This window comes from Lynx rufus, unplaced genomic scaffold (genome assembly GCF_022079265.1).
Source record: "Lynx rufus isolate CCGP_SWC_20201006 ecotype Redwood Valley unplaced genomic scaffold, mLynRuf1.p SCAF_6, whole genome shotgun sequence".
In the NCBI taxonomy this organism is placed as follows: domain Eukaryota; kingdom Metazoa; phylum Chordata; class Mammalia; order Carnivora; family Felidae; genus Lynx; species Lynx rufus.
In genome coordinates this window covers 82100719-82128503 of record NW_025814878.1, presented here as the reverse complement: position 1 = coordinate 82128503, position 27785 = coordinate 82100719, and the positions used below count along the sequence as shown (strand labels likewise).

The 27785-nt window shown below is 39.6% G+C and overlaps 1 protein-coding gene across 5 annotated transcripts in view; it reads left to right on the top strand.

Annotated features, from left to right (window-relative positions):
* SMAP1 (small ArfGAP 1) overlaps positions 1-27785 on the top strand; it is a 190165-nt gene that overhangs the window by 150748 nt on the left and 11632 nt on the right. For all 5 annotated transcript variants that reach the window (XM_047103213.1, XM_047103208.1, XM_047103211.1 and 2 more), the window contains one exon: positions 6086-6176. In XM_047103213.1, coding sequence (XP_046959169.1) covers positions 6086-6176 — 91 coding nt within the window. The remainder of the gene's footprint in view (positions 1-6085; positions 6177-27785) is intronic.

Here is a 27785-nt window from a genome sequence, read left to right as displayed (position 1 = left end):
ATAGTACTTAGTGTTAAATGTAAGTTTAGTATAAATAGTGTTATAATGTAAAGCTGGTAGAAATCAGATACATTCTTAAAGATTTTTTTCATTTTAGAACAGATTGTCAGGAAGGCATAATCATTTATACACCTGTTTGTTAACCAAAATGTTTAACTGGAATACATTTTGGGAATCCACTTATAGTTCTTCTCTAACATTAGTCTGGTGAGATAGATAGATATACATATGTATGTATATACATATAAATTCTTTTATATAAAGAGAGTGAAAAATAGGTTTTGCTGTAGAAACTAAGTAGACTTCAGAGTGGCAATGAAGTTGGTGTTTTTAGGATAAACACAGGGTGCTTTTGCTTCTTTCTTGATAAATCCTGGCTATCTAAAAGCCATCACATTGCCTTGTTAATGTGGATGTTGTAATGAGGGAGAAGGAAAAAACTATTCCTAACTTCCTATCTTACTTCTTGAGATTTGTTCTTGATAATTTTAAATGTTTCATTTTTGAAATGCTAGATTATGCTTTATGGTGAAGAAAGGAGATTTATTATTTTGACACTCTCTTCCTAGTTCAGTGTCTGAGGCCTTCCGTAATCTTCCTCTAAAGTCAAAAACTGAGTGTCTTGTCAGCTTTTAGAATGTGTGTCAAGGAGCCGTAGCAGTGGACATGATATTAAATCATGGCTATAAGTAGAGCCTCCTTGAAATAGGCTTTGCCTCTCAATTTATTGGTGATGTTATTGGGCTTAAATATACATTATCATGGAATAAAATGCAAGACCTAGGTATTTTTAGTTTGTGTTTTTTAAAAGATTGAGTCTTTTAGAGGACTGTATAATTTAGAGGATTTTTTAGAGGTTTTTTTTTTTAAACCCTTTTAATAGCACTATATAAGCAAAAATGTTTTTGTCCTTCAAGTCTGTATTTCTTAGATATTATAATTCATCCAAGGAAAATGAATACTTTATTTCTATCATTTTACACAAAGATCTATAAACATAATTATAAGTATAAATGAGAATTAATTTTCAGTTATTTTCAGAAAGTCACTCAGAGACATTGAATATAAAATTAATATCTTTTATGGATATGTAGCTCTGAAAGATTAAATATTATCCTGGCTATGGGTGCCTGGGTGGCTCAGTTGGTTAAGCATCTGACTTCGGCTCAGCTCGTGATCTTGCAGTTTGTGAATTCAAGCCCCATGTCAAGCTCTGTGCTGACAGCTTAGAGCCTGGAGCCTACTTCTGATTCTGTGGCTCCCTACCTCTCTGCTTCTCCCCTGTCCGTGCTCTGTCTCTCTCTCAAAAATAAACAAACATTAAAAAAAAATTAAATATTGTCCTGGCTATAATTTCAAGATTTCTTTTTTTTTTTTTTTAATTTTTTTTTTTTAACATTTATTTATTTTTGAGACAGGGAGAGACAGAGCATGAATGGGGGAGGGTCAGAGAGAGGGAGACACAGAATCTGAAACAGGCTCCAGGCTCTGAGCTGTCAGCACAGAGCCCAACGCGGGGCTCGAACTCACGGACCACGAGATCATGACCTGAGCCGAAGTTGGCTGCTTAACCGACTGAGCCACCCAGGCGCCCCACAAGATTTCTTATCTATAGATATTGATACTTTGGTGTACCCTTGAATTTTCTCTTAATAGGTTTCAAAATTTTAAAAATTAGGTTAATTTCTTTTTTGTTGCTGTTGTTTATTTATTTGAGAGTGAGAGAGAAAGAGAGAGCACAGCAGGGAAGGGCAGAGAGAGGGAGAGAGAGAATCCCAAGCAGGCTCCTCGCCATCCGTGTGGAGCCTGATGTGGGGCTTGAACCCATGAACCATGAGATCATGACCTGAGCCAAAACCAAGAGTTGGATGCTTAACCAACTGAACCACCCAGGCACCCCCCACCTTTTTTTAAGTTTAGAAATGAGGTTAATTTCTTAAGTTTATATTTGTGAACAGAGTATCATCTGCATTCAATCTTTGTAGGTCTCACTAATCTATATAAGGCAGTACTTGGATTACTATGAAGATATAAAAGAGTGATCTCAGATTATCTCTGCCACATATCAGTGTTTCATGATACTGCTTCAGCATAATTTTAAGATGAAGAAATACCAGATAGTTTTTGTTAATTAAAAAAAAATTTTTTTTAATGTTTATTTTTGACAGAGAGAGAGACAGATCATGATTTGGGTAGGGGCAGAGAGAGAGGGAGACACAGAATCGAAAGCAGGCTCCAGGCTCCAAGCTGTTAGCACAGAGCCCAACACGGGGCTCGAACTCATGGACCGCGAGATCATGACCTGAGCAGAAGTTGGATGCTCAACCAACTGAGCTACCCAGGCACCCCTAATTTTTTTTTTTAACATTTATTTATTTTTTGAGAGACAGAGACAGAGCGTGGGCAGGGGAGGGGCAGAGAGAGAGGGAGATACAGAATCCAAAGCAGGCTCCAGGCTCTGAGCTGTCAGCACAGAGCCCAATGCAAGGCTCAAACTCACAAACCATGAGATTATGACCTGAGTCAAAGTTGGACGGTTAACTGACTGAGCCACCCAGGTGCCCTATACAAGATAGTTTTTAAAGTGATCGACCCTTTTGCCTTTTTAACTTGTGGGACAACCTATGAGATGCCAACTGTAAGAGTTGTTGAAATCCATCTGGAGTAACCACTTCTATTTGGAGTAGTTGGTAAGGTTTAGGGCGTAGACATTCCTTACTCATATAGGTTGACCCACTGTAGGAGCAAAGGAGCAGATGATATTTAGAGCAGTGTTTCTCAGCTCGTGATTCTGGTAAGAAATACGTGTTACATTATGGTCTGGGCTGCGTGTGTTCACATGTGTGCACAAATGTACAAAATAATTCATGAATACTTTACTGTGTACAGTGCGCTCTTGTTTCCTGTTTCACCTTTTTAAATGCCAAAAAACCCTTCTAGTTGTTATCCATAAATTTGGTGTCAAAACCCAATAGTGGGCCATGTCTGCAGTTTAATAATCTGTATTTAGGATATGCCCCTTATTCTTACCTTTATGTTTCTCTTTACCCTGCACAACTCTACACATATTCAGTATTATATAGTTTTCTGTGGAGATGGGTCGATAAACACCCATTTAAATTATGATGCAATTGCAATCAAAAGACGAAAATTCTTGGGACACATATAGATGTGTGACATCTGGAAGGAAAAGATATTTTCCAAACTTTTTTCAGTAGTTCTGAGGATGGGAGTCAGGATTACCAGAGGATCTCTTTTTTGTTTGATTTGGCTTTTCCCTGCTTTCTAAACAATGAGTAATTGCATACTCAGCAATTTTTGTTATTTTTTAAAATTTTTAAAAAACATTTGTTTATTTTTGAGAGAGAGTAAGAAGCAGGGGAGGGGCAGAGAGAGAGGGAGACAGAGGATCTGAAGTGGGCTCTGCCCTGCAGCCAAGAGCCAAATGTGGGGCTTGAACTCACAAAACTGTGAGATCATGACCTGAGCTGAAGTCAGATGCTTAACCTACTGAACTACCCAGGCACCCCATACTCAGCAATATTTTAAAAGGTAGTTCTAATTTGGTGGGAAAATAACTCATAAACCAAAAAAGAAGTCATTTTGGCCTGAAAAAAAATGCCACATTATTAGAATGTAGAAAGTAAATAGGAAGGCATCCCTCACAGGTTTATTCCATGCTTCTTTGCAGGGAAGAAGTTTCAGGGAAATATATCAAAGAAACAATTGTAAATTGAGAGACAAAAAATAAGCTTTAGTTACTACTCTTTCCCTATTTGGCATGTAATATCTGAACCTCAATTAATCTGCAAAGTGAATGAGTTTGGCTAGATTATTTAAGTTTATTTTCAACTTTAAGGCTTTCTGATTTTAAGTTAAATCAGGAATTAGATTTTTATGTACCTGCTAAGCATAAGACATGTATATCTCAACATCTAGAGTATTCCAGGCAGAAGGGTATGAGTGAAGATCAATGAAGACCTACATGAGGAAGCTGCTAGAACCTACTCGGGAGTATTTGAAATTTGAGTGCTTTCTGGCCACTTAATCCTCAGGTTTTCTTGAAGTGTTGAGTGCTTATACATTCAATGCAAGTTGTCCAGGAAGAAAAAAAGGGAAGGAAGGAAGTTCTAGCAGTTTAAGTATTTAGTTGGAAAGAGTTGCCTCCTTGGTTACTATAAACTATGCTTTCTTTCAAATTACTTTGCTATATACAAGGTAAGTCTTACCAATATTGGAAGGGAAAAATAAAAAAGAATGTGAAATGGATTATGTTAAACCTCTGAGAATTATGTATTATTACAGGCTGATAATTCTGTGTTTGAGAAGCTTATTAAAGCATTGATACTTGGGATGGTAGGTTACTTAAGTATATAATATAATAAATAATTCTGAAGAGACAGTAGTGACTAAAAACAAGTGTAGATATATGCTCTTAGAAATTATATATCTGTCTAGCTAACAAAAATGCACTCATGGAACAAGTTATGAATTCTTTAGGTAGTTGCAGAAGAAATGATCTTATGGGGATAGTTTGAGAAATAAATGTGAGTGAATGAATAAATGTTTTACTTTCTTGGTTTAAGAGAGGTAGGCTATATATTTAATGGAATATTATTCAGCCAAAAAATAGAATGAAATCTTGCCATTTGTGATAATTTGGATGAACCTTGAGGGCATTATGCTATGTGTAATATATAAGTCAGAGAAAAACACCTGTCATGTAATCTCACTTATATGTAGAATCTAAAAAAAAAAAAACAAACAAACAAGATCCTGGATCAGATCTTGGAACAGATCATGTAACAGATGGGTAGTTGCCAGAGGCAGGGGTGGGGGTGGAAGGTGGACAGAATGGGTGAAGAGGGTTAAAAGGTACAAACTTCCACTTATAAAATAAATAATTCCTATGGGTGTAATGTACAGAATGGTAACTATAGTTAATAATACCGTATTATTTATTTGAAAGTCGCCAAGAGAGTAGGTCTTAAAAGTTTTCATCTTAAGAAAGAAAATTCTGTAACTGTATATGGTGTTGGATGTTAACTACATTTACTATGGTGATCATTTCATAATGTATACAAATATGGAATCATTTTATGTTGTGCACCTGAAACTAATATAATGTTATATGCCAATTATATCTACATTTAAAAAAAAGTGGAAAAAGAGGCTTTTGAGTTGAGAATGTAGTAGATATATGTCTGTCCTACACAACATTTCTGTGTAAATGAGAAAGATAAAGTTTAGAATGTGTAACTGACTTCGGCTTCTGAGAACTGGAAGAACATTACATTTAAAATGTAGCTGATAGTGTAGAGTCAGGAGAAAATATATCAGGTAGTATTTCATCAGGCTTTTCTTGGTACAGAGGTGTCTCACGTGTCGGCACTGTGAAGGAGGGGAATAACAGTGTGCTCATGAAGATTCTGAGGCCTGTCCAGCATCTGCTAATAGAGTGCATTAACAGTAGCTAGCAAATGATAGGAAACGCAATTCTTTTTCAAAAAGGTGTAATTTGGGGGCACTTGGGTGGCTCAGTTAAGCATCCGACTTTGGCTCAGGTCATGATCTCGCAGTCCGTGAGTTCAAACCCCATGTGGGACTCTGTGCTGACAGCTCTGAGCCTGGAGCCTGCTTTGAATTCTGTGTCTCCATGCCACTCTCTCTCTCTCTCTCTCGCTCTCTCGCTCTCTTGCTCTCTCTCTCTCTCGCTCTCGCTCTCTCGCTCTCTTGCTCTGCCCCGCTCGCGCTTTGTGTGTGTCTCTCTCTCTCAAAAATGAACATTAAAAAAATTGTTTTTAAAGTGTAATTTCATACAAAGGATTTGAACGATTAAGAATAATTACATTAAGATTGAAAGTGTATATTTACTATTTGGGATCCTAATATGTAAGGTTTGTCATTTCAGGCTCAGTGATCATGCTTACTTTTTTTATGCAATAAGAAATTCTCTGGGCTTCATTACTCTGTGCTTCATATACTTCATTACACAATATCAAAAATATGCATGATTAATTGGGGCTTAAAAAGCTTGTTCAACTTATTTAAGAAAAATTCGTAAATCTGATTATTTGTTTTAAAGCTGCAGAAGAAAGAAGATCAGCAGTTGGAGCCTAAAAAAAGTACCAGCCCTAAAAAAACTGCAGAGCCCACTGTTGATCTTTTAGGACTTGGTAAGTAGTAAAAGATACAAACCACCTTAAGAGTTACAAAATAATTGAGGTCTTTACTTGAAATGAATATAATAGCTTTATCATTAGTGTGCCAAAATATACCTGTTAACTGAATTTGAAAATGGTATGATCAGTGTATTCAGTTCCCACAAAAAGGGAAGTCTTTAATAAGAGAGCTAGTATCTGTCAGCACTGTCTCGGCTGAAATACAAGTAATGAGTTCCTTGGGGAAGGAAGAGATATCAAAGAAATCTTCAAAGGCTTAGTACACTGACATTTCAACATTTAAAATAAAGAGTAAGGATTCTTTTTCTCCTCTCTCCCTCTTACCCCCACTTCTCTTTATTTAGTTTTGTTGGGGGATTCCCTTAGCATAATAATTATGGGGTAGCCTTATTATAATATATGCAGGTTTAAAATAAAATTTAATTTTGGTTAACTGAAGTGATGCTCTTTATACCTAGATCTAGTGGGTACATTCATTTCATATATTTGATGACAATAAGAAGTGCTCATTTTAATTGAATGTCGTATTTATTCTTATGACTGACAGATACATGTTGTCTGCCTGGTAAGCAAACAGGCTTCCCTTCAAGGAATGCTAACATTGTACTTATCTACAAAACTGTCAGCTCTTTTGATATCTTTCTTCTCTTCCTACAAAAATAGCTTTAAATAAATGGTTATTTTTAGTAATATCTGAGCCTTCAGCAGTAATTAATGTAAAAGATTTTTTTTTTTAGTTTGGAGAAAGATTAACAACAAAAAAAGAAGGATACTTAGTTGAACTTCATTCACTACTTTTCTAAAACTTGAGCTTTGTTCTTAGTAAATTGTTTTCTCTTTTAAAAATTACAATTGAATTTTTATTCATTTCTTAGGAAACTGGTATAGTGTGCAAATAAATATATCCCAATAAGTAAAAATTTTCTGTGATGGTGAAAGTAAGCAGTATGTATAACTGTAATTTTGAAAATAGGGCTTCAGTCCAGGGGCTCTGAAATAATTATGTTGAATTCTAGTCTGTATAATTTATGTATTTTATTTTCTTTTCTGTAAATGAGAGAAAAGAAAAAAAGACTTAATACCAAGGTAAGAAAATATCTGACTAAAACTATATGCATCTTTGTCTTCATTGTAGAATTTCCTTTCCAGTCTAAGTGTCTGGTTTATAACTTAGAAATGTAAAATATAAGCTAGACCCGACCCTTATCCTACAGATTCATTCATTGATTGACCAAATATTTATTAAGTGTCTCCTGTGTTTCCAGGCACCATTGTAGGCACTAGGGAGGTAGCTATGAAAGAAAACTGATAAAAGTACTAGACCTTTTGGAGCATTCATTCTGTTTGGGGAAACAGGGAATAACAGTTAAGTAAAGTATATTATGGGTCTTCTGTGGTAAGTTGTATAGATAAAGCAACAATGAGCAGTTGTAATTCTAAATAGGGTGGCCAGGGCATGGAGGGTGCTGAGTCTTACTGAAGCAAAGACCTGAAGGAGTTGTGGATGTCTGGATGTGTGGGGCAGGAACATTCCAGCAGGAGAGAAGAGCATGTGCAGAGGCTCTGCAGTAGTGGCTTACTTATCATGTGCAGGGACCAGCAAGGGTGACTGTATAGCCAGAGTGGAATAGTGACAGGGGAGAGGAATGTGTGGGGTAGGTTGTAACAAGACTGTGGCTTTTACTCCGAGTGTCCTGGAAATATATTGGAGACATTTCAGCAAAAATGTACATACATTGACCTAAGATTTTAAGAATTATTGTAACTACCATGTTAAGAATAAATTAAAAAAAAAAAAAGAATACATTGTAGCAGGGCAAGGCTGGAAGCAGGGAAACCAGTAAGAAACTGTTAGAATAATACACGTGAGAGATGACACTGGCTTAGAGTAGGTGGTGGCATCGGAAGTTAAAATGTTATGGAACCAGGCTGGTACGCTGGCGGAAAAACCAAGCAGGACTTGGAGATCTTGGTGGATCGGAGATTTATTTAACACTGGCGGGCTCAGAGGAGACTGTTTCTCCAAAGATCTGAGCGCCGAATGCAAGTGGGGAGGGTAATTTTTAGTAGTCAGTTTCCATATCTGTGGGGGTTTTCACGCACACAGCAAACAAAGGAAAAAGAATCCTGAGGAGGGGTCTCTAAGCTAGAGACCAGAGCTTGTTTTAGCTTCAACCGCCATTTTTGGTGCAGTATTTATTCACTTCTCCAACATTCCCCCCTTTGATGCCTTTAAAAAAAAAAAAAAAAAAAAAAACTTTTAGCAGGCATCACCTTTTAGTTTTACAGGTTGGTACCCTTGGAAGGCTAAGATACATGCAGTAGTTTGGTGAGCAACAGAGTTTTTAATAAAACATACCGTGTCATTCAGTATACAGGGGCCAATGGATACAAGTAAAATTATGTAGAGGAGGGGCCCCACCAGGGTAGGAAGCCAGAATGCCCAATCTGTGAGATCCCATCCTTTCTATTGATTGATACTTTCCTGTTGTGTACGTTGAATTCTTTCCTTCAGTTCCTTAACCTTAGTTGTAACTATTCCCTTCTTTTTCTGAAGTGAGGAGGTCGAGGGCTTGCTTATTTTGGAGGGTCACTGCCGCCAGAGAGTTTATTTGGTTTTGTAAGGTTACCAGAGAATCTGCCACCTGTTCCATGTCTTCATTTAGCTCTTGAGATAGTCTGTGGAATAGTCCTATGGATGAACCTATGCCCCCTATTCCGGTTCCTATTCCTGTCGCAATTCCTGCTCCTATCAGAATGGGTAGCAGAACTGCCCGTTTAGCCCAGGACTTGGGGCTAAAGGCTATTAGGAGCTGATCTTCAGTGTATATGGATATCTATGGGGTTAGGAAGATGGAATAACATATCTGAGTCCAGTTGGCCTCTAAGCATCGGTAGGCCGAGTTAGAACACAGATAGAATACCCCAGGGGTTGAACATAGGGTTGTATTCCTCGTTAAGGTTATATTTCTTTCGCATAGAGAGGTACCATTCATACCTTCAAGGACTGTACAGATTAGATTGTTGACATTTGTGAGACGTATCTCAGTGGCCAGGGGTCCAGTTAAGACAGAGGTGTTGGTTTTGAGATTTTCAGGAGCTTCCCTGGTCAAAGGGATCGGAGTGGCTAAGTAAGCCCTCCGGCTGAGGGGCAAGCATATCCAGCAGGTTTGGGTGTGATTATCTATTTTCTGGAGGACTTGGAGAGTAGTGTTGGCCCAATGCTGGAGTGGGGAATTGGTAAGCATCTGACTGAGGGCTGAAAGGTTCAAACCTTGGTAGGCTGCCAGGGGAGTGGTCACCCTTATGGCTTGTATTACCCTATCCTGGGTATCCTTTATAACTTCTTGAAGGGCCCTGTCTTGCACCCCCTCCCCCGTTCGAGATCCCCCATTGAGGAAGGTAAGTGTAGCAAGCTGGCTTCCCTCTCTGGAGGCCCTTGTTGTGATATGGGTTCCTGACACTTTGGGTTATCTCTACAGTCCAATACTTAGTCCATGGGGCACTTGGTAACTGACAGAGAGTGGGTGTTTTTCCTTTGTAGCAATCTTTGTGGAGGGAGGTGAAGGTGCTGAATGCCCTTGACCCCCTTATTGTCATATAACAATCCTGGGGGCAAAAGTGGGTAAGTGGCAGTTGTGAGGTTGAGAGAGGTTATCATAATATACAGGCAGTACTTAATAATCCTCCCATCCAGAGGAGGTATGTGAGATCCAGCATTCATCTTTTGTCCGATGTCCAGCTTGTTGGTACAGTCTCTATCAGCCCAACAGTAAGAAGCAAGATCAGGGCTATGACACCAGTGAGGGGCAAGGGCTGGCAGAGTTGCATCCAAACCCCTGGGAGTCCACATGTTGAGTCCTCAAGCTTCTGTGTGCACAGGCCACCCAGCTTCCGGGGTGTGGCTGGAGCAGGGCTGGAGATCTCAGGGATCAGTGTCTTTTTGAGGGTCAGTTTAAGTGGGTTGACTGGATCTGGATCACTTTGCCAGGTTGAGGGTTCTTCTGAGTTGGCCTTCTCAGCTCTGGAGCAATGGACCCATGGGGTGATACCTGAAACTGAATCCTCTATTTGGTTGTATGTCTGTAAAGTCCACCTCCAAGTCTTCAAAAGGGGCGGGTTTCTGGTAGCTGTCAGATCAGGTTTAGGGAAGATAGGGTTTGCATATTTAGAGGTCTATCCTGTTTTCCAGTTGTTTAAATAATTATATGTTCATGGGGTCTTATTATTATCCCCATAGAATAACAAGCACAGAAGATTGCCTATACATGAAATACTGTGACAATTTTCTGAAGTTTACCTCAAGTTGTCTAGGCAAACAACAAACATTTAAAGGCAATCATAACTAGAATTTAACATCCATAATGGTGCATTGTTGAAACAGAGTTTTTTGCTCTAAAAATCCCCCCTCTCCAGAGATAGCCAAATTGAGACCAATGCATTTGTAGAACAAATCCAGTCTTAACAAATCTGGCCTAATTATTTACATAAGCTCAGCAAGAATAGCGATTGATCATGAGGATCTTTTAAAGTTTGCTTTGCTGGAACCTTTCATAAGGAATCTTGGGTTGAACTTTTAGTAGCCTCTCCAGGCCAGAAGCCAAGCCAAATACTTGCCATCAGACAGGCCTACAATACCTATAGAATTGGGCAAATTCCTCTTCATGAGGTCTCCAAGATATCCTGAGGTTCCTGCACCTGCCAGGAAGTAACCTTCTTTACTCACCTGGTGAGGCTGCTGGGAACTCTGTAAGCAAGGTATCAGGCCAGCCTTCCCAAGGGGCTTTATGGCTCCATGTTTCATAAAGCCAACCTTAGTTCCTTAAAGCTGTCTGGTCATATCTGAGTCTATGAATGCCACTCTCAAATATGACATTCCAGTCAAAGCCTTGGTAAAATAACCAGTATTTCCAATGGTGACCTGTTACAAGACGAACAGATTCTTATTGAATTTATGTAAACAATTGTAATTGCCACGAAAGAAAGAATACTCACTGAGTTTTTGAATTTCAGAGGAGTTATATACAGAGAAAATTTGTAAACTGAAGCATTTACAAATGAATACTTTATGACATTTCTGTATATCATAGATATCTCAAGAGAGAGTTTTCTTAATCTGGAAGAGCAAACGTTAGAGAACCAGCAATATTTCCAACAAGAATCACAAAACTATAATCTTCCTCAGTTCATTTAATCCCATGTTCCTATTTCTTGTTCAATTTGAATGCAGCTTTTGAGTTCTGGAAATTCTTACCCATTTTAGTATTAATCTTAGAGATGTCGAATACCCGTATTTGTCCCCAAAGTCCTTTTGACAAATCTCCTTGAAGAAGAAACACGTTTTGTGAGAGAATAAGAACAATTATACATGCCAAAATCTCAGAAATAGACATTGTTAAAGATCTGATGAGAGTTCACTATGATGCAATTGACAAAGAAATTTGGTTATTTCTGTGACACATAACACTTCAGGTAATCAGAATATTAAGTGATTACCTTATAACAAAACATTAAAACTTTAGGAATTGCATATATATTTGGACAGTTACAGCATTTACCTGTGCAATACAACCTAAGGTTTACCATTGTATGACAGTGCTTTTCCAAGGAACTTATTAGCATCCCAAATAAAAGGGTCTAATTGGTCAAAAAGACTTCATTTACCATTTAAATCCTGGAAGCTTGTTAAAAGCTTAGGAAGTTATAAGTACATCTAAAAAGGATTACAGATCATTAAAAATCTTAAAACTGTATTTATTCAACCAAGGTGGCAATAAATGATCCTAAAGGTGAATGTATAGCATTATATAGTTGTTATGAAAACCTAGCTCCTTTAACATTGAGAAGCTTTAACTAAGTAATCAAAGACCTGATAAAGATGAAACCTAAAACTTTGGTTTTCCTGGAAGACAAACCTTTGTTTGCATCGTCTTATCAAGAGCAGATCAACAGTCCAACAAAACATTGTCATTTGAGCAGGGAGAAAAGCAGAATTTCAACCTTATATCAGTGTATTTTTAAAATTCCATTTATCTCAAGCTTCTACAACTTTCTTTTGCTTTCATATTTTGTCCCAAAGCCATTTCTTTTCAAATAACCAGTCTCATTTAAGACAAAATTACTTTCTTTTACCCTCAACAAAACTGTATTTCCATTCTTTATATCTTATATACCTCCTATTTCCCTACATACAGAGTTGCTCTCTTTATTTTCATCAGTCTTAAGTACATTTAGTAGAATTTTAACTCTTAGGAAACCTTAGTCTCCAATTGAGGACTTAGTAACCAATTGAGAGGTATTTACATCAGAATTTTTTTAGATGGTAAATTTGTGAACCAATTAAGTACAAAGCATGTTTTCCAGTAGGTCCGAATAGCCTTGATTTCTCAGCAATAAGATGTTAAAAACACATATCTATATGCAATATTCAAAGCTTTAGCATCCCATCCTATTTGGAAAGTTTCAGGTTCCAAGGACCTTCAAAGTTATCATAACAATTACCCATGAAAACTTTGAGACAGACAAAATTAATTATCATTAACAAATTGCAACGTAGATAACATGAGATTGTTTGACTTTTGCTGATAAGTTTAAAGACAGGTGCAATAAACTTAAAAGTTTAAACATTGAATATGTTTCACCTGCGTCTGCCTAAAAGTCAATCAGTTTTTCCCCATTGTCAATTTTCATTTGGGACACCAGTGGAGATATCTGAAATGGTGGTCCAAGGGGTAGTGCACTTTGCTCCTTTGACTTGGAGGGTGGGAGGAGGAACCAGTGGTGCCTGAGACACTGAGGATGGTATAGGACCACACCCACGTTGGTGCAGAAGCATGAGGGGATGGTGGGCGGGGGGTGGGAGGCAGAAGCAGCAACTGCTTGGGAACATTCCTTAAAGTCCTTGTCCCGAGGTACACTAACCACTGTTGGCTCCAATTAGGGCTGTTAACCTGGGAAATGAAGGAGAATCCCTCACATCTGTTAGGCAGAGGAACAGGGAGGGAGAGTCAGTGTCCCTTTTAGTCTGATTCTATCTCGGCCAAACCAGTAAGGTCCCCTTCTCGAGGTTCCTCCTGATTTCTGCTGGGTTTTTGGGACTTTCCCTGGTTGGGACACTTACTCTTTTTGATGTCCTTTCCCCTTGCAGTAGGTTCATTGAACCCTTGCTAAGGAGGCTCTGGGCCTACCCCTTTGCTTCTGGGTATATTTATGGCCTTCTCACCCCACCTACTCTGATCCCCCTGAGAGCCTCTTGATAACAGCGGATGTGGACTGGCATCTGGAGAGTGCCTGCGCCTGGCCGAGGGCGCAGTCTGGCCTTCAGTCCTTGTGGGGGAGGGTTCTCTGGCCTGGAAAGGGAAGAGAAATGCGAGGCTGTGGTGGCAGCAACCTGGCAGTGGTGGAGATCCAACCAGGGGAGGAGTTTCAAGCTCAGGGAAGGGGGAAGGGAGCCTGATGAGTCATGAAGAGGGGAACATTAGCGGAGCCGTGGGTTGCTTCTTTGGCTCCTTGGGTGAGTCTCCGGATAAAGCTCCTAAAACCTTTGCCTGGTTCTCCTTGCTCCATCCTGACCCCATAATGCTCCCGTGAGGCAGAGTCACAAAGACAGAGGGACAGGGCACCCCCTCCAATGAGGAGACCAGCCAGATGCCTGCCTGGCCATGTCTCGAAGGAACCCAGGTGACGCTCAGCCCCATAGGTCCCAGCCCTGCAACCCATGATCAGAAACCACTCTGATATTGCCATAGACTGAGTGCCATCCATGATGGAATAGCAGACGGGCCCACTCAGACTCTGTGGGCCCCTGGGGTCCCCAAGGGCACCTGCCCGTGGAGCCACAGAATCGAACTCTGCAGGCAAGCTAGACCGAGTTGCACATTCACATACACACCAGAGGTTATTATATTCCCTCCCATAGAATTCCTACCTGGGAGACTTATGAAGCCTCGGGGAGTGATCAGGTCCCCCTTCCACATTTGTGAGTGGGCCTCACTAGATTGGGCCCCAGCCTTACTGGTTCCAACACAGGGTCCAGGTCCTCACCTGCCAAGTCTCCTCGAGTCCAGTGGGAATGGTGGAGCGGGCCGGCCGGAGGCAACCGAGAAGAAGACTGCTGAAATTCAGACAGGGCATGTACTCTTCCTTGCCATCCCTCATTCCCTCACTGCCTTGCCATTCTCCCAAACCAGTGGCAGCTATGGGCCAGCACGGTTGGGTTTCCTGGTCAGGGAACCAAATTTGTTACGGAACCAGGCTGGTATGCCGGCAGAAAAACCAAACGGCACTCAGAGATCTTGGTGGATCGGAGATTTATTTAACACCAGAGGGCTCAGAGGAGACCGTTTCTCGAAAGATCTGAGCACCAAATGCAAGCAGGGAAGGGTAATTTATAGTTGTCAGTTTCCATATCTGTGGGGGTTTTCATGCGCACAGCGAACAAAGGAAAAAGAATCCTGAGGAGGGGTCTCTAAGCTAGAGACCAGAGCTTGTTTTAGCCTCAACTGCCATTTTTGGTGCAGTACTTTATTCACTTCTCCAAAAAGTAGTAATCAGGTTCTGGATATATTTTGAAGACGGAGCCAATATGATTTGCTGAAATTATAGGATGTTTACCTTTTGGAATGAACCTGTAGGACAGGAAAATCTGCTGATTCAGGACAAGAAAAATTGCTACAGCAATGTCTTGAATAGCCATTGGGATCTAGTGGACAAATGGGGTGACTGGCCTTAAATACTCAACTATGGCTGCAGTACTGTTGTATAGTAAATAACCTCCAGAGCTCAGCAGTGTACATCAGTACGATTTTTCTTCCTCTCCAGGTCTGTGTGTCAACTAGGGCATCTCTGCTAGAACTTCATTTGATGTGTTTCCCATCTTCCTGGTGACTGCTGGGGACTGCTTACCAACTCTTGCACTGCACATATCGTGTCTCCATTTTTCAAGATCCTATAAGTGTTTCCCTGTCATCTGCCACCCAATCTCAAAGCCAGTACCACAGATTTTGGGGTTTGGTGATGGCAGCACCCCTCTTCTGGTATCACTTTCTGTGATAGCCGCCCTTGCCACACAGCAAACAACTCCAAAATCTCCTTGGTTTCTATCAGTTAACATTTATTTCTCTCACTCATGGTCTGTGAGTTTCCTGAGACAGCTCTGTTTTCGACAGTGGAGAGCTTCAGTAAATGGTGTCTTTAGGGGAGAGCCAAGGTTCATTTAGGCCAGGAAAGTGAAGGAAATGTTTGAAGAAGAAGTTAAGGATATATATGTAGGGGATTTTGCTGGTGACTGACAGTTTTAGATCATATACTGGAAGAGTTCCAAAGGTGGCAGCGATAGGAGATAAGGTCAGAAAGAGGGATATTTTGCTGATGGATTTTTTTTGTAGCAGAAAATGACGGGTGTCCTACTCAGAATACAAACACCTCTTCAGTCTTGCTGGTTTATCAACTTCTTAAGTTCTTTTTAAAAATACTTTCTGACTTTTTTTTTTAAAGCTTTGTTATGCATGACATTTGATGAGTTTGTGAAACTCTAGGAGACCACAGAGAATCAAAGGTCTCTTCTAGCTCAAAACAGTGATTCTAAATCAGGATTGATTATTGGTATCTATCTACTTTGGGCAGCAGACTGTTTTTCTGCTGCCCAAGGTACGCATGCCACTCTCCCCTCATGGGACTCTGGTTTTCCCTTGTTAATTGAAACATGATGGGGAGTAGAAGCAGATGTCTTGAAATGTGATTTATGGTCATGGAGACATGACAGTATATGCTCATGTGAATGAGACTGGAACAGGCATTAACTTGAAGCACTTGCAGAAAATACACAGAAAACCCTCATATAGTTTAGTTACACACCCACAGAGGGTCCATGAATCCTAAAGTTTATTGTTTGTATTCAGGATCACTTTTAATCTCATAATAGGGTAATCATTAAGATCATTTTTTAGTAATTTGATCTTCCTTTTGAATGACACTTTGGTGAGTCCATGTTCTTCTTTTCAACTTACTGACTCAAGCTAAACCTATTTTCTTCAGCTCACCTTTCCTGATCTACTCTCCGTCCCAAGGTCAAACATAAAATGCTCTCTATCTGCTTTATAGCAAGGGTTAGCGAAATTTTTATGAAAAGGGACAAATATTTTGGCTTTGTAAGCTACATGGTCTCCATAACCACTTTGTAATATGTAAGTAGCTATAAGCACATATATAAGCAATTGAGCATGACTGTGTTCAGAAATATTTTAAAATAGGCAGTGGGCTGTAGTTTGCTGATCTCTGCCTTATATTCTTGATTGTACCTGCAAGAACTGCTTCATATTTAGGTATTCTAGTTTGAAGCCTGTACAAATATGATTTATTCAGTGTCTTACTCTCTAATACCAGAAGGGGGTCAGATACTTGGTTATCACTTACCTACTGGTCTTGGAAATTACCTAATGTCTTAATTAAGGTTCCTTTTCACTAAGGGCCAGACTGAAAATCCCTGAATGCTCTAGACTCGAAGCAGACTGCAGTCTCAGAAACATCTTGACTTGAATGTGTACCCCTATGTTAGAAGAGAATTTAAATCAGTTTCTAGAGCATGTGGGGGTGGTGTTCTTCACGGTCTCTACCTGTGTAGTTATTCTAGGACTGGGAATTACGCAGTTATGCTAGTCTCCATTTTTTAAATTTTTTTATTTTTTTAATTTATTTGTGTGTGTGTGTGTGTGTGTGTGTGTGTGTGTGTGTGTGTGTGGATTGCTGCTTAGTTTTCACATGATAGAAACGGACAGACTGCTTAGCAGTTGGTTAGGATAATCCCCCCAGACTAATACTTCCATCCAGTAGCGCTTTTTGCTTTTTTCTTTTTTTTGTAGAAAACCCCATCTGAGAATAGAATCCTCAAGGTTGAGCAAATGCTCTAAGCGTAATGCTTGAGAAGAATCATAAATTGCTGGTGTTAAACGTGACCTCACAGGTTTCAGTTCAGTCTGCCACCAGAGGTAGAAAGCCCTCCTGCAGGGTTTCTATCTTGTGGTCGTCCATGCACTGCATGTGCCCTGCAGCGTAGCTGGCCCCCCTTGCCAGGAGGCTTTGAACAGCAGGCCTGTCAGGCACAGAGGGGTATGTGTGGCTGGGGTGGACCATGGAAGGTATCTGAGAGAATCGGGTCCTCAGTGCTCTAAAAGGCATCATGCAAAGAATCAGTATGATCTTGGTCATGAAAATCTAGCCCAGGGTATATTTAAATATTTTTAAATATATTTAAATAAAATTATGCTTACTCATTTTAATCTGGAGAAATTTCTGCCTAAACATTTCCTAGTTTTATTTTAAATAATTTTAAATTCCAAAGTGTATAGAGGAATAGATACAGGTTCCCTCAATTTTTCTTAATTGGAAAGGAAATATATAGCTTTGGGCAAGTTTTAAAGTTTTCTCACTCATGCTTGTGTTTCAGGAAATACACGCTTTAACTTATTTTCACAATGGCCAAGTGTAAATGAGTTGACAGTGCTAGTTAGATGTAGTTATGAATACATAACCTTCTTCCTTCCTTCCTTCCTTCCTTCCTTCCTTCCTTCCTTCCTTCCTTCCTTCCTTCCTTTATTGAGAGAGAGAGAGAGAGAGAATGGGGAGGGGCAGAGAGAGAGGGAGAGAGAGAGAATCCCAAGCAGGCTCTGCACTGTCGGTGTGGAGCCTGACACAGGGCTTGGACCCACAAACCATGAGATCATGACCTGAGCCAAAACCAAGAGTTAGACGCTCAACCAACTGAGCCATCCAGGCAGCTCCCCCTACTTAATTTTCTAGTAACATATACATTCAAATTTTATGTGATGAGTGAGATGAATATATTACTCTTGTTTTCTAAGTTTTTTGCTTCTAAAAGCCTTTCTTGGAAAGAAACCAACTAAAGGATAAACCCCCCACAAAAGCACTCTACTTACTTGTCAAGTAGAAAATTCCTACAGGGAAATTTCTCTTCTTCAAAGTTCATATGCTGTGAAATAAAACAAATTTGGAATGTGCTGACTAAATGCCAGACATAGCAGCTGTGGCCCTGGAAAACCACCAGTGTCCTGTGAACTGTGCATTGACCAGATCAGGAGGATGTTTTTCCAGAGAGAAGGGCAGAAGGAAGGAATATTCTAGCATAAGTACCCTAAATAATTTTGTGGTCTGTTAGGTTTTTTAGATATGGTTTTAAACCTAATGAAAACATGTATTGCTTCTTCTCAGAAGAGTATGTTCAGGGAACTATTGTAAACTGTTATATTACCCTTTCAAAAGGAAGGAATTGTTTTATTTTTGTGTAACCATACTTCTGGAGGAAACAAAATGCAGGTAGATGAATATATTGCTGTAAGAAGACTGGCATTAAGCAGATCCTTGCAAGTGGTCCTGAGTCCATGCTGGGGAGAAGTGAAAGATAAATCACCTAAGGCTGGTGAGCTATCATTTCCATTTTATAGGTGAAGAAACTGAGGCACAGAGAGGTTAAGTTGCCTAAAGTCACATAGCTAGTAGGTTACAGAGCCAGGCCCATGTTCTTAACTATTACACTGCGTTGAGCTGTGACACAGAATAAAACTCAAAGACTACCAGGTGACCTTATGCCACACAAAACAGATATTGGATCCTTATCATATTGATAGCTGGTGGCATTGTGTCAGAAGAAGAGCACTGGATTTAGAGGCAGTAACCTGCAGTTTGTGTGGGGTCTGGTGTTTTCATCTAGGAAATGGAAATAAGAACCTCTGTGGTTGATGGATGGAATCTAAATGAAGAAATAAATGTGAAGCATGTAGCACAGTAACTTGTATGCAGGGCTGTGCTGAGACTGTAGCTGAATACCAGGTCAGGGGAAATGAGTAAAAGATAGCTCAGGCCTTTGAAGGGGATGTGCAGAGGAGGGACTCAAATTATACTGTGTAACTAGGACTCCTCCAGACTGTTGTCACACAGCATGGTCTTTGACTGAGAGAAGATTTGCAGCTCCTTGAAAAGCACTAAGGAGGGGCCCCTGGGTGGCTCAGTTGGTTAGGTGTCCAACTTCAGCTTAGGTCATGATCTCACGGTCTGTGGGTTTGAGTCCCGCGTCGGGCTCTGTGATGACAGCTCAGAGCCTGGAGCCTGCTTCGGATTCTGTGTCTCCCTCTCTCTCTGCCCCTCCCCTGCTCATGCCCTTTCTCTCTTTGTCTCAAAAATAAATAAAAACATTAAAAAAAATTAAAAAATAAAAGCACTAAGGAAATTGGGTGGCCTCGAAGAAATCTAGTCTGTCACCATGTTTTAAGCATTTAGGAAGAAATTTGTCTTATACAATTTGTTGGTTTTTTTAAATTTTATTTTTGAGAGAGAGAACATGTGCAGGGGAGGGGCAGAGACAGAGGGAGACAGAGAATCAATCCCGAGCAGGTTCCACATTGCCAGCACAGAACCCGATATGGGGCTCAAACCCACGAACCATGTGATCAGGACCTGAGCCCATATCAGGAGTCAGATGCTTAACCGACTGACCAACTGAACCATCCAGGTGCCCCTACAATTTGGTTTTAAATTTACTTACATGCATGCATACATATATATATATATATATATATATATATATATACACACACACATAAATACATATACATATATATACATACATACGTAAAACGGACAACAAATAGAGCAAGAGAGTTAAGATCATCTTTTAAGGCCACTTCAATCATTTTAGTAAAGTAGTCTAAATACCACCTTTTTAGCAGTAAGAAAATTAACTAAAAAATAAAAATAAATAGCTCCACTTAACTCTCAGGCCCATTTGTTTTTTTTTAAGGCATTTGAAAACAATTTGAAGCTTGACAATTTTAATATGCTTTCAATGGACATTTGTGACTTGAATTTCACAAAGTAACGCACATGGGAGTTTATTTCATTTCATAAAGCAATTCATGTGTTTTAGTACAAAGGAATTCCAAATAACACTTTTATTAAGGAAAGAGCTTTAAATGGTTTCTTGTGTAGAAAATAAAAAAGGTTCTTTGAGTAACATGAAAATTTATAAAGCTTTAAGAAGGAATTTTGCCATTAAGAAGAACATTACTGCATCTCATGGAAGCAGCCTTCTTTAATCAGTGCTATTTCCACTTTAAATTCATTCCTTCCTAGGATGACGCCTCAGTAGTTACTGATGAAGAATTAGACTTGGCAGTTTTCATTGTAGCAAGGGTGTACTCAAGGCTGAATATTCATGCTCAGTCAAAAATGGTAATGAAAAACCTAACATCCGTTTACTTATTATATTCTTATCTGCCTTAAACTAGATTAGTAATACATAAAATCTCATGTTGCTCTTTGACATTTTTTATTATTTGTGCAAATAGATTATGACCAGCTAATACATCTGACATTCAAGTAAAGGATGAATTTAATTAATATTTACTGAGCGCCAGCAGAGTTCATGGAACTCTAGTAAATACCAGAAAATGCAGCTTCTCTGTGTGTATAGTAATACAAGTTGGGGATGAGGTTGCAGTCTGGAAACTGGAAGATAGAGAATTACTGCTGAGGGAAGAGTGGGATTACGTAAGAGAATTGGTTGTGAGAATTCAGTTTGAAATCTGGAATAATGCTAAAATTCCCGATTTAAATTTTACTTTCCTGAATTCAGAGGTTAATTTCTTGCTGCTGCTTGTCAGGAGGAGGAGCAAATGAGTTGTTTCAGTTTTGGGTTTTGTTGTTGTTGTTGTTTGTCCTGTGGAGATTTATTTCAAGTAAGATCCGGTGTGTTATGGAGGTCATCTTTGGAGCACCTGCCAGGTGCTATGATAGCACACTTGGAACAGATCTGTAGTTGAGAGTAAGATGTGCTTCCTGCTCTCTAGGCAGTGGGTGGAGGAGACTGGCCTGTGTGTGGGTAGTTGTGTGTGGTGCTGTGTGGCAGTGATGCACTGGCCTCTGGACAGTGTGACTCTGGAGGACATATATCTGCTTTGGAGATAGAATTCCAACCTCACTGTCATTGGTGAACTGGAGAGAGGAAGCCCCTGGGATTGGGCTTTGTGTTAAGCATCAAATTAAGGAGGTGGCTCTACTGTGTCTTCCTGGTGAGATGACAGGAGGGAGCGGACAAGGGGTCTGGACTGTGAACATGGTAACAGGGTGCGGTAATGAGGTCTTGTAGCATACTGGGATTGCCTGTCAACCTAAGTATATTCAGATGCCTTTAAAAACTAAAAATATTGGGGCGCCTGGGTGGCTCAGTCGGTTGAGCGTCCGACTTCGGCTCAGGTCACGATCTCGCTGTTTGTGGGTTCGAGCCCCGCGTCGGGCTCTGTGCTGATGGCTCAGAGCCTGGAGCCTGTTTCGGTTTCTGCGTCTCCCTCGCACTCTGCCCCTCCCCTGCTCATGCCCTGTCTCTCTCTCTCTCTCTCTCTCTCTCTCTCTCTCTCAAAAATAAATAAACATAAAAAAAAACTTTTAAAAAATAAAAAAAAAAACAAAAAAAAAAACTAAAAATATTGAGGTATTTGGGAAGGCTGCCACTTTTGTAGCCCCTGGATTTGGGTGGAAAAGTCAGTAGGCCTGGCTGACCAGATGTGGGTGACAGGTCTACAATGGAAGTAGTGTTGGGTCGTAAGGACTCAGGAGTCATTAGTTGCCTCAGAAAAGGAGCTCGTGTTGAGTACAGTGAATGGACCTGGTAGTAGTGAAGCCAGCCCTGCCCTGCAGGCACTTTTATTAGTGATGTAGGGCAACTTCTGTTTTAACGCTAGATGGGGAAAGGGCACCTATTTCTGCTTAGGGGCTCCAGAAAAAACTTCTCAAACTGGTTATGGCAGTTGAGTTTTCTAGGTACACCACCAGAATTCTGTTGAAATCCTAGGCCTAATGTGTACAAAAATCTCTTAAGGTGATATGATTAAACTGAGATACTTTATAAAAAGCATTGATCAAAGTACCTGGCGTAAAAATATTAGTTTTAAAAATGTGTTATTAAAATGTAAAGTGTTATATTCTTATTTCCTTTAGTTTATAAATTGTCATTCAGAGGTACTGGGAATGAGCCAAAAAGAAGACACTAAATATTGTCTTACTTTTTTTTTTTTTTAAACCTTTACTTATTTGGATTATTGGTGTTAGATGAGTTCTGGTATAGCCACAGTTAATAGAATCAGCAGTCTCATTTCACCATATTGAGGATTTCTAGATGACAGAGACTGGCTGGCCTTCATGACTTTGTCATATTTGAAATGTTACCTTTTTTCAAAGCATCTATCAGTGTCATGATGCAAAGCAGGCCAGTAAATGCATGCTGGGCATGCCTTATGTTCATGTGAGATGTAGCACTGATTTTAACAACTTTTTTTTTTTTTTTTTAGCTCAAAACATTTTAACATTTTCTTGTAAATTTATGGTACGTGTGCATTTTAAAAGTCATCTACAAACTCAGTTTTCAGATAAAACACTGGTTTTAAACTTTTAAGTTAACGTTGAAAAAAAAAATAGTTACCCACAAGCAGCTAACTGTGGGCTTGATCCCTTCCTTGCCTTCGAGATTGAAATTCCTTCTTCATTTTACTGCATTGTCCTAATTTCTTCAGTTTGCTCATTGCCTTTTCAAGGGGTCCTTTGTGCTTCATTATCGTTTTTTATGATGTTGTCCCCAGCTAAATTTCTTCCCATTTGCCTTAGGCTTTTCTTGTACTCTGGATCTCCCATTATTTTTATTGTCCACCAACGACTGTTTCTGCATACTGATTAAAGGGGGCTTCTCCCTCCTCCTGCTGCCGGCTGCTCCCACCACCATTCCTAGCTGAGCAAGGAACACAACACTCACTCTGAGGTGCATGTCTGTGGTGAATTCTGATTAGTTTGCACAGACATCCACTTCTCTTCCGCTTTTGTGGCCTCTGAGCTTTTATTCAGTCAGCAAAGACTGTGCTGTTAGTGGACCCTTGATCAAAAGGATTCATTGAACTCACTGTGATACGTGAATACTTTGTTGAACCAGGCTGACTGTACCCCACACTTGCTTCTCTCAGCCTACTTTGCTCATTGATGACCACAACCACCTGTATCCTTGCCTGTAAATTGAGAAGATACTGCGCTTGGTAGGACAGAGGAGTGGGGAGATGAAGAGAAACTGTGCATGTGGTGCTGAATGGTTTTTGAACCTTTTATGTCACTGCTTTTCTTAGTGCACATAATTATAAACTATATAAAAGTTGGCTTTTAACTTTCAGAATTTTAAGTGACCTGTTTATAATTAGGTACAGTTGTAATTCCATGACTTTTGATGAAATGTGGTTTCATCACTAGAAAAGAGAACTCACTAGCCTAGGGGTCAGAAGACTGTTGTAGTGGAGATTTTGCTGCTTAACTAGGGAAGTGACATTGAACAAGTCTTTTTTTTTTTTTTTTTTTTTTCAACGTTTATTTATTTTTGGGACAGAGAGAGACAGAGCATGAACGGGGGAGGGGCAGAGAGAGAGGGAGACACAGAATCGGAAACAGGCTCCAGGCTCTGAGCCATCAGCCCAGAGCCCGACGCGGGGCTCGAACTCACGGACCGCGAGATCGTGACCTGGCTGAAGTCGGACGCTCAACCGACTGCGCCACCCAGGCGCCCCTGAACAAGTCTTTAAAGGTGTGTGTGCCCTGGTTTCTGTAACTGGAGATAATGGAAGGAGATGCCTTCCCTGTCTCTCACAGAGACAAAAATGGTAACATGTATAAACATTCTTCTAAAATGTCCAGGAAGGGGTGCCTGGGTGGCTCAATCAGTTAAGCCTCCAACTTTGGCTCAGATCATGATCATTGTGAGTTCCAGCCCCCGCATTCAGCTCTGCTGTCAGAGTGGAGACTGCTTTGGATTTTCTGTCTCCCTCTTTCTCTGCCCCTCCCCCATGAACGAGCAAGCACATGCACAGAGTACCACCAGCTCCGTCCCCCGCCTCAAAAATAAACAAAAAAAAAAGTCTAGGAAATGTGGTATTTCTAATGATGGTAATATGACAAATAGTCTTTAACTGTCCTTTTTAAAATTTTTTTAATTATTTATTTATTTTTGAGAAACAGTGGGACAAAGCGTGAGCGGGGGAGGGGCAGACAGAGAAGGAGATACAGAATCTGAAGCAGGCTCCAGGCTCTGAGTAAGCCATCAGCACAGAGCCTGATGTGGGGCTGGAACCCACAAACTGTGAGATCGTGACCTGAGCCGAAGTCGGACGCTCAACCAACTGAGCCACCCAGGTGCCCCTTTAACTCTCCTTTTTAAATACTGAAAAGCAAAAATACAGCCGTTATAATGAAACAGTCCTTTTTAAAGAATGCTGTTAGGGGCGCCTGGATGGCTGTTTGTTGGGCGTCCGACTTCCACTTAGGTCATGATCTCAGGTTCCTGGGTTTGAGCCCCTCATCAGGCTCTTTGCTGATGGCTTAGAGTCTGGAGACTGCTTCAGATTCTGTGTCTCCCTTTCTCTCTGCCCCAACCCTGCTCACGTTCTCTCTCTCTCAAAAATAAAATAAACATTAAAAAAAATTTTTAAAGAATACGTTTAGCAAGCTAAACACAGTATAGTAAGTCAGATTAGCAAACGTTGAAATCCACTGGGAAAACCCTTTGGGAACTTGTATTTACTGATTGTGCAAGGCTGAGAAGTTTTTGTTTAGGCTAAGGATTTTTCAACAATTCTGTGAATGCTTAGCTTTTGTAGTAACAGCAACAACAAAAACTGATGGGGGTAAAACCTCTGATATTAGGGGATTATATGAGAAGAAGACTGGGGTAGAGAGAAAAGAAGACAGTTGTGTTGTAGATGTGAAGGCAGAGAAGAGTCACTGTGTCTGTCACAAGGCTGGATACGAAACCTTGGTCAGACCTGGGAGAGAAAGTTTCTTATCTTAAGTTTTTGGAGTTAATACACATATGTTCTTTATTCACTTGGAAAATGGCAACCTTTCCATAAAGATCACATTCCTAAGCAGATGCTTCCTCTGTCTCATTCTAAAGGATTCCAAAGTTCCTTGAACTTCTGTTATGAGTTGACTTTCATGGCAGCTCCACTATGGTAGGTGGTTACAAAGAGAGCCTGACTTTGTTGTTGGTGTAGAATGCCTTTCTGAGACTTCAAAAGGTCAGATTTTAAATATACATATATATTTTTAATGGAATGAGAAAATGAAGCTCTTTATAGTGTGGTAGTAGAACATGAAGTCATGTTACCTTGCAGTGAAGAAAATGAGCTATGTAGGCTTTATATTAAGGACAGTAGGTATTTACTGCTTCTGTAATGATGAAAGTCTGGAAACTACCTAAATGCCCAGTAGTGCAGGATTGAATAAGTAAGTTATCTTAAGTTCATGCAATATGGAATGCAGTCCATTCTCACCCACACATACACCATTTGATCTAAAGAAAACGACTTTGATATATATACGTTGTTTTAAACATATATTTAGAAGCATAGAAAATGTAGGGACTTTTTTTATTGTGATAAAAATACACAACATAATTTACCATATTAGCCAGTTTTACACATACAGTTTAGTGGCATTAAGTACATTTATTCACATTATTTTGCAGCCATTACCATCATCCATGGTAGTGAACTTTTAGTTTATTCATTTTTGCATTATTTGCATCTTTTACAAGAATGTATTGATCTTATTATAAAAATTGACTTAGATTATAACCCAAGGCTTTGCACTAGCTCTGTGACCATGGACAAGTTTAATGTTTTTACCATTTGCAAATGAGGATAATTAATAGTACCTCTCATAGCATCATTATAAAGACTAAAGAAGTGTACATATATGTTGATGTATTTGTATTTTTTTAGGGTGACATGAAATAAGCACTATACTGAGTGTTGGCTGTTATTTTTGTTGGTTACATATGTGATCCTAAGGGTGTGAAGGGTAAAACGAGACTTCAAAACCACATAACGTGCCGCATGTTGTTTTATAATTTAGACTCTGAATAGGGTTTAGACTTGAAAGTATAAATAAAGTAATATTCTTGGGGCGCCTGGGTGGCGCAGTCGGTTAAGCGTCCGACTTCAGCCAGGTCACGATCTCGCGGTCTGTGAGTTCGAGCCCCGCGTCAGGCTCTGGGCTGATGGCTCAGAGCCTGGAGCCTGTTTCCGATTCTGTGTCTCCTTCTCTCTCTGCCCCTCCCCCGTTCATGCTCTGTCTCTCTCTGTCCCAAAAATAAATAAACGTTAAAAAAAAAAAAATTTAAATAAAGTAATATTCTTAAAAACAGACATACATTTCTGAAAGATGTACAGTTTATAAAAGTAATGAATACAGGAGCGCCTGGGTGGCTCAGTTGGTTGAGTGTCCAACTTCGGCTTAGGTCATGATCTCATGGTTCGTGAGTTTGAGCCCCGCGTCTGTCTCTGTACTGACAGCTCTGAGCCTGGAGCCTGTTTAGGATTCTGTCTCCCTCTTTCTGCCCCTCTCCCACTCGTGCTCTCTCTCTCTCTCTGTCTCAAAAGTAAATAAACGTTAAAAAAAAAAAAAAGTAATGAATACAGATCATTTGCCTGCAATTGGTGAACCTCTCGGTTCTCATACAGTGTATGCTGGCACAATGGCGTTCTGTAAACGAGGTTGACATGTCCTGTGGTAAAAGTCGAGTCAGGATATTTTCTCACCAAAAAATAAAAGATAGTACTTTCTCAAGTTTAAGGTATTTTTTTCATAAATTTGTCCTAATTGTTAGTGATTGCTATTACTTGAAAAAGCAAAAAATTTTAACTGAAAAACTGGAAATACATATTTATACTCAGGCTTTTGCTTTTTTACCTTTGTTCCTCTTGATTGTAGTTTGTTCTAAAGGACATATGCTTCTGTCTGTGAATTTAAACTGCATATATATATATATGTGTGTGTATATATATATATATATATAGTTATAGTTATAGTTATAGTTATAGTTATAGTTATATGGTTTTATTTCCTGCTAGTAAAATGCTTCCTTGTTCATGATACAATTAAATATGTCTGTTTGATGAGGTTGTGTCCCTGTCCCCAGCTCTGCAGCTCATGGATGATGATGGTACCACTGGCTCACATGTCCTTGTTGAGTTTCTTAACTGAGATGTTGTAGATACCACAAAGATGATGTTCCTTTAATTGTGTTTTTAATGTAGAATACCTTGTCCTTTTAAAATATTTTGTTTCTGGTTCATATTTACATGATGTAAATGGAATGTGGAATGGACTGGAAAACATGAAATAGCTCTTTAAAGATGCCTGACTTCAAAATGAATGTTGCCATTTGTGGTTAGAAATGAAAACAAAAAACTTTCATGAGTCGTATTTGAATTCTTTTAGGTCATAGTTGTATCTTAGCTTAAAATTCTGTATATTATAAATTAGTATTATCTGTGCATTGTTTTATTGCTTCCCCTTTAAATTATCCATGGTGCTTAATAGAGATAGAACATACAACACACACAAACACAAACACATATATATATAGAGAGAGAGAGTAAACCTATATTTTTTTTGGTTCTGATAATATATCAGTGAAAGTGATTTAAAAATATTTGCAGTTGATCTCTTACAAACTAATCTTATGTGGGTTTTACAGTCTTTTAGAAATTAAGTAGTAAAAAT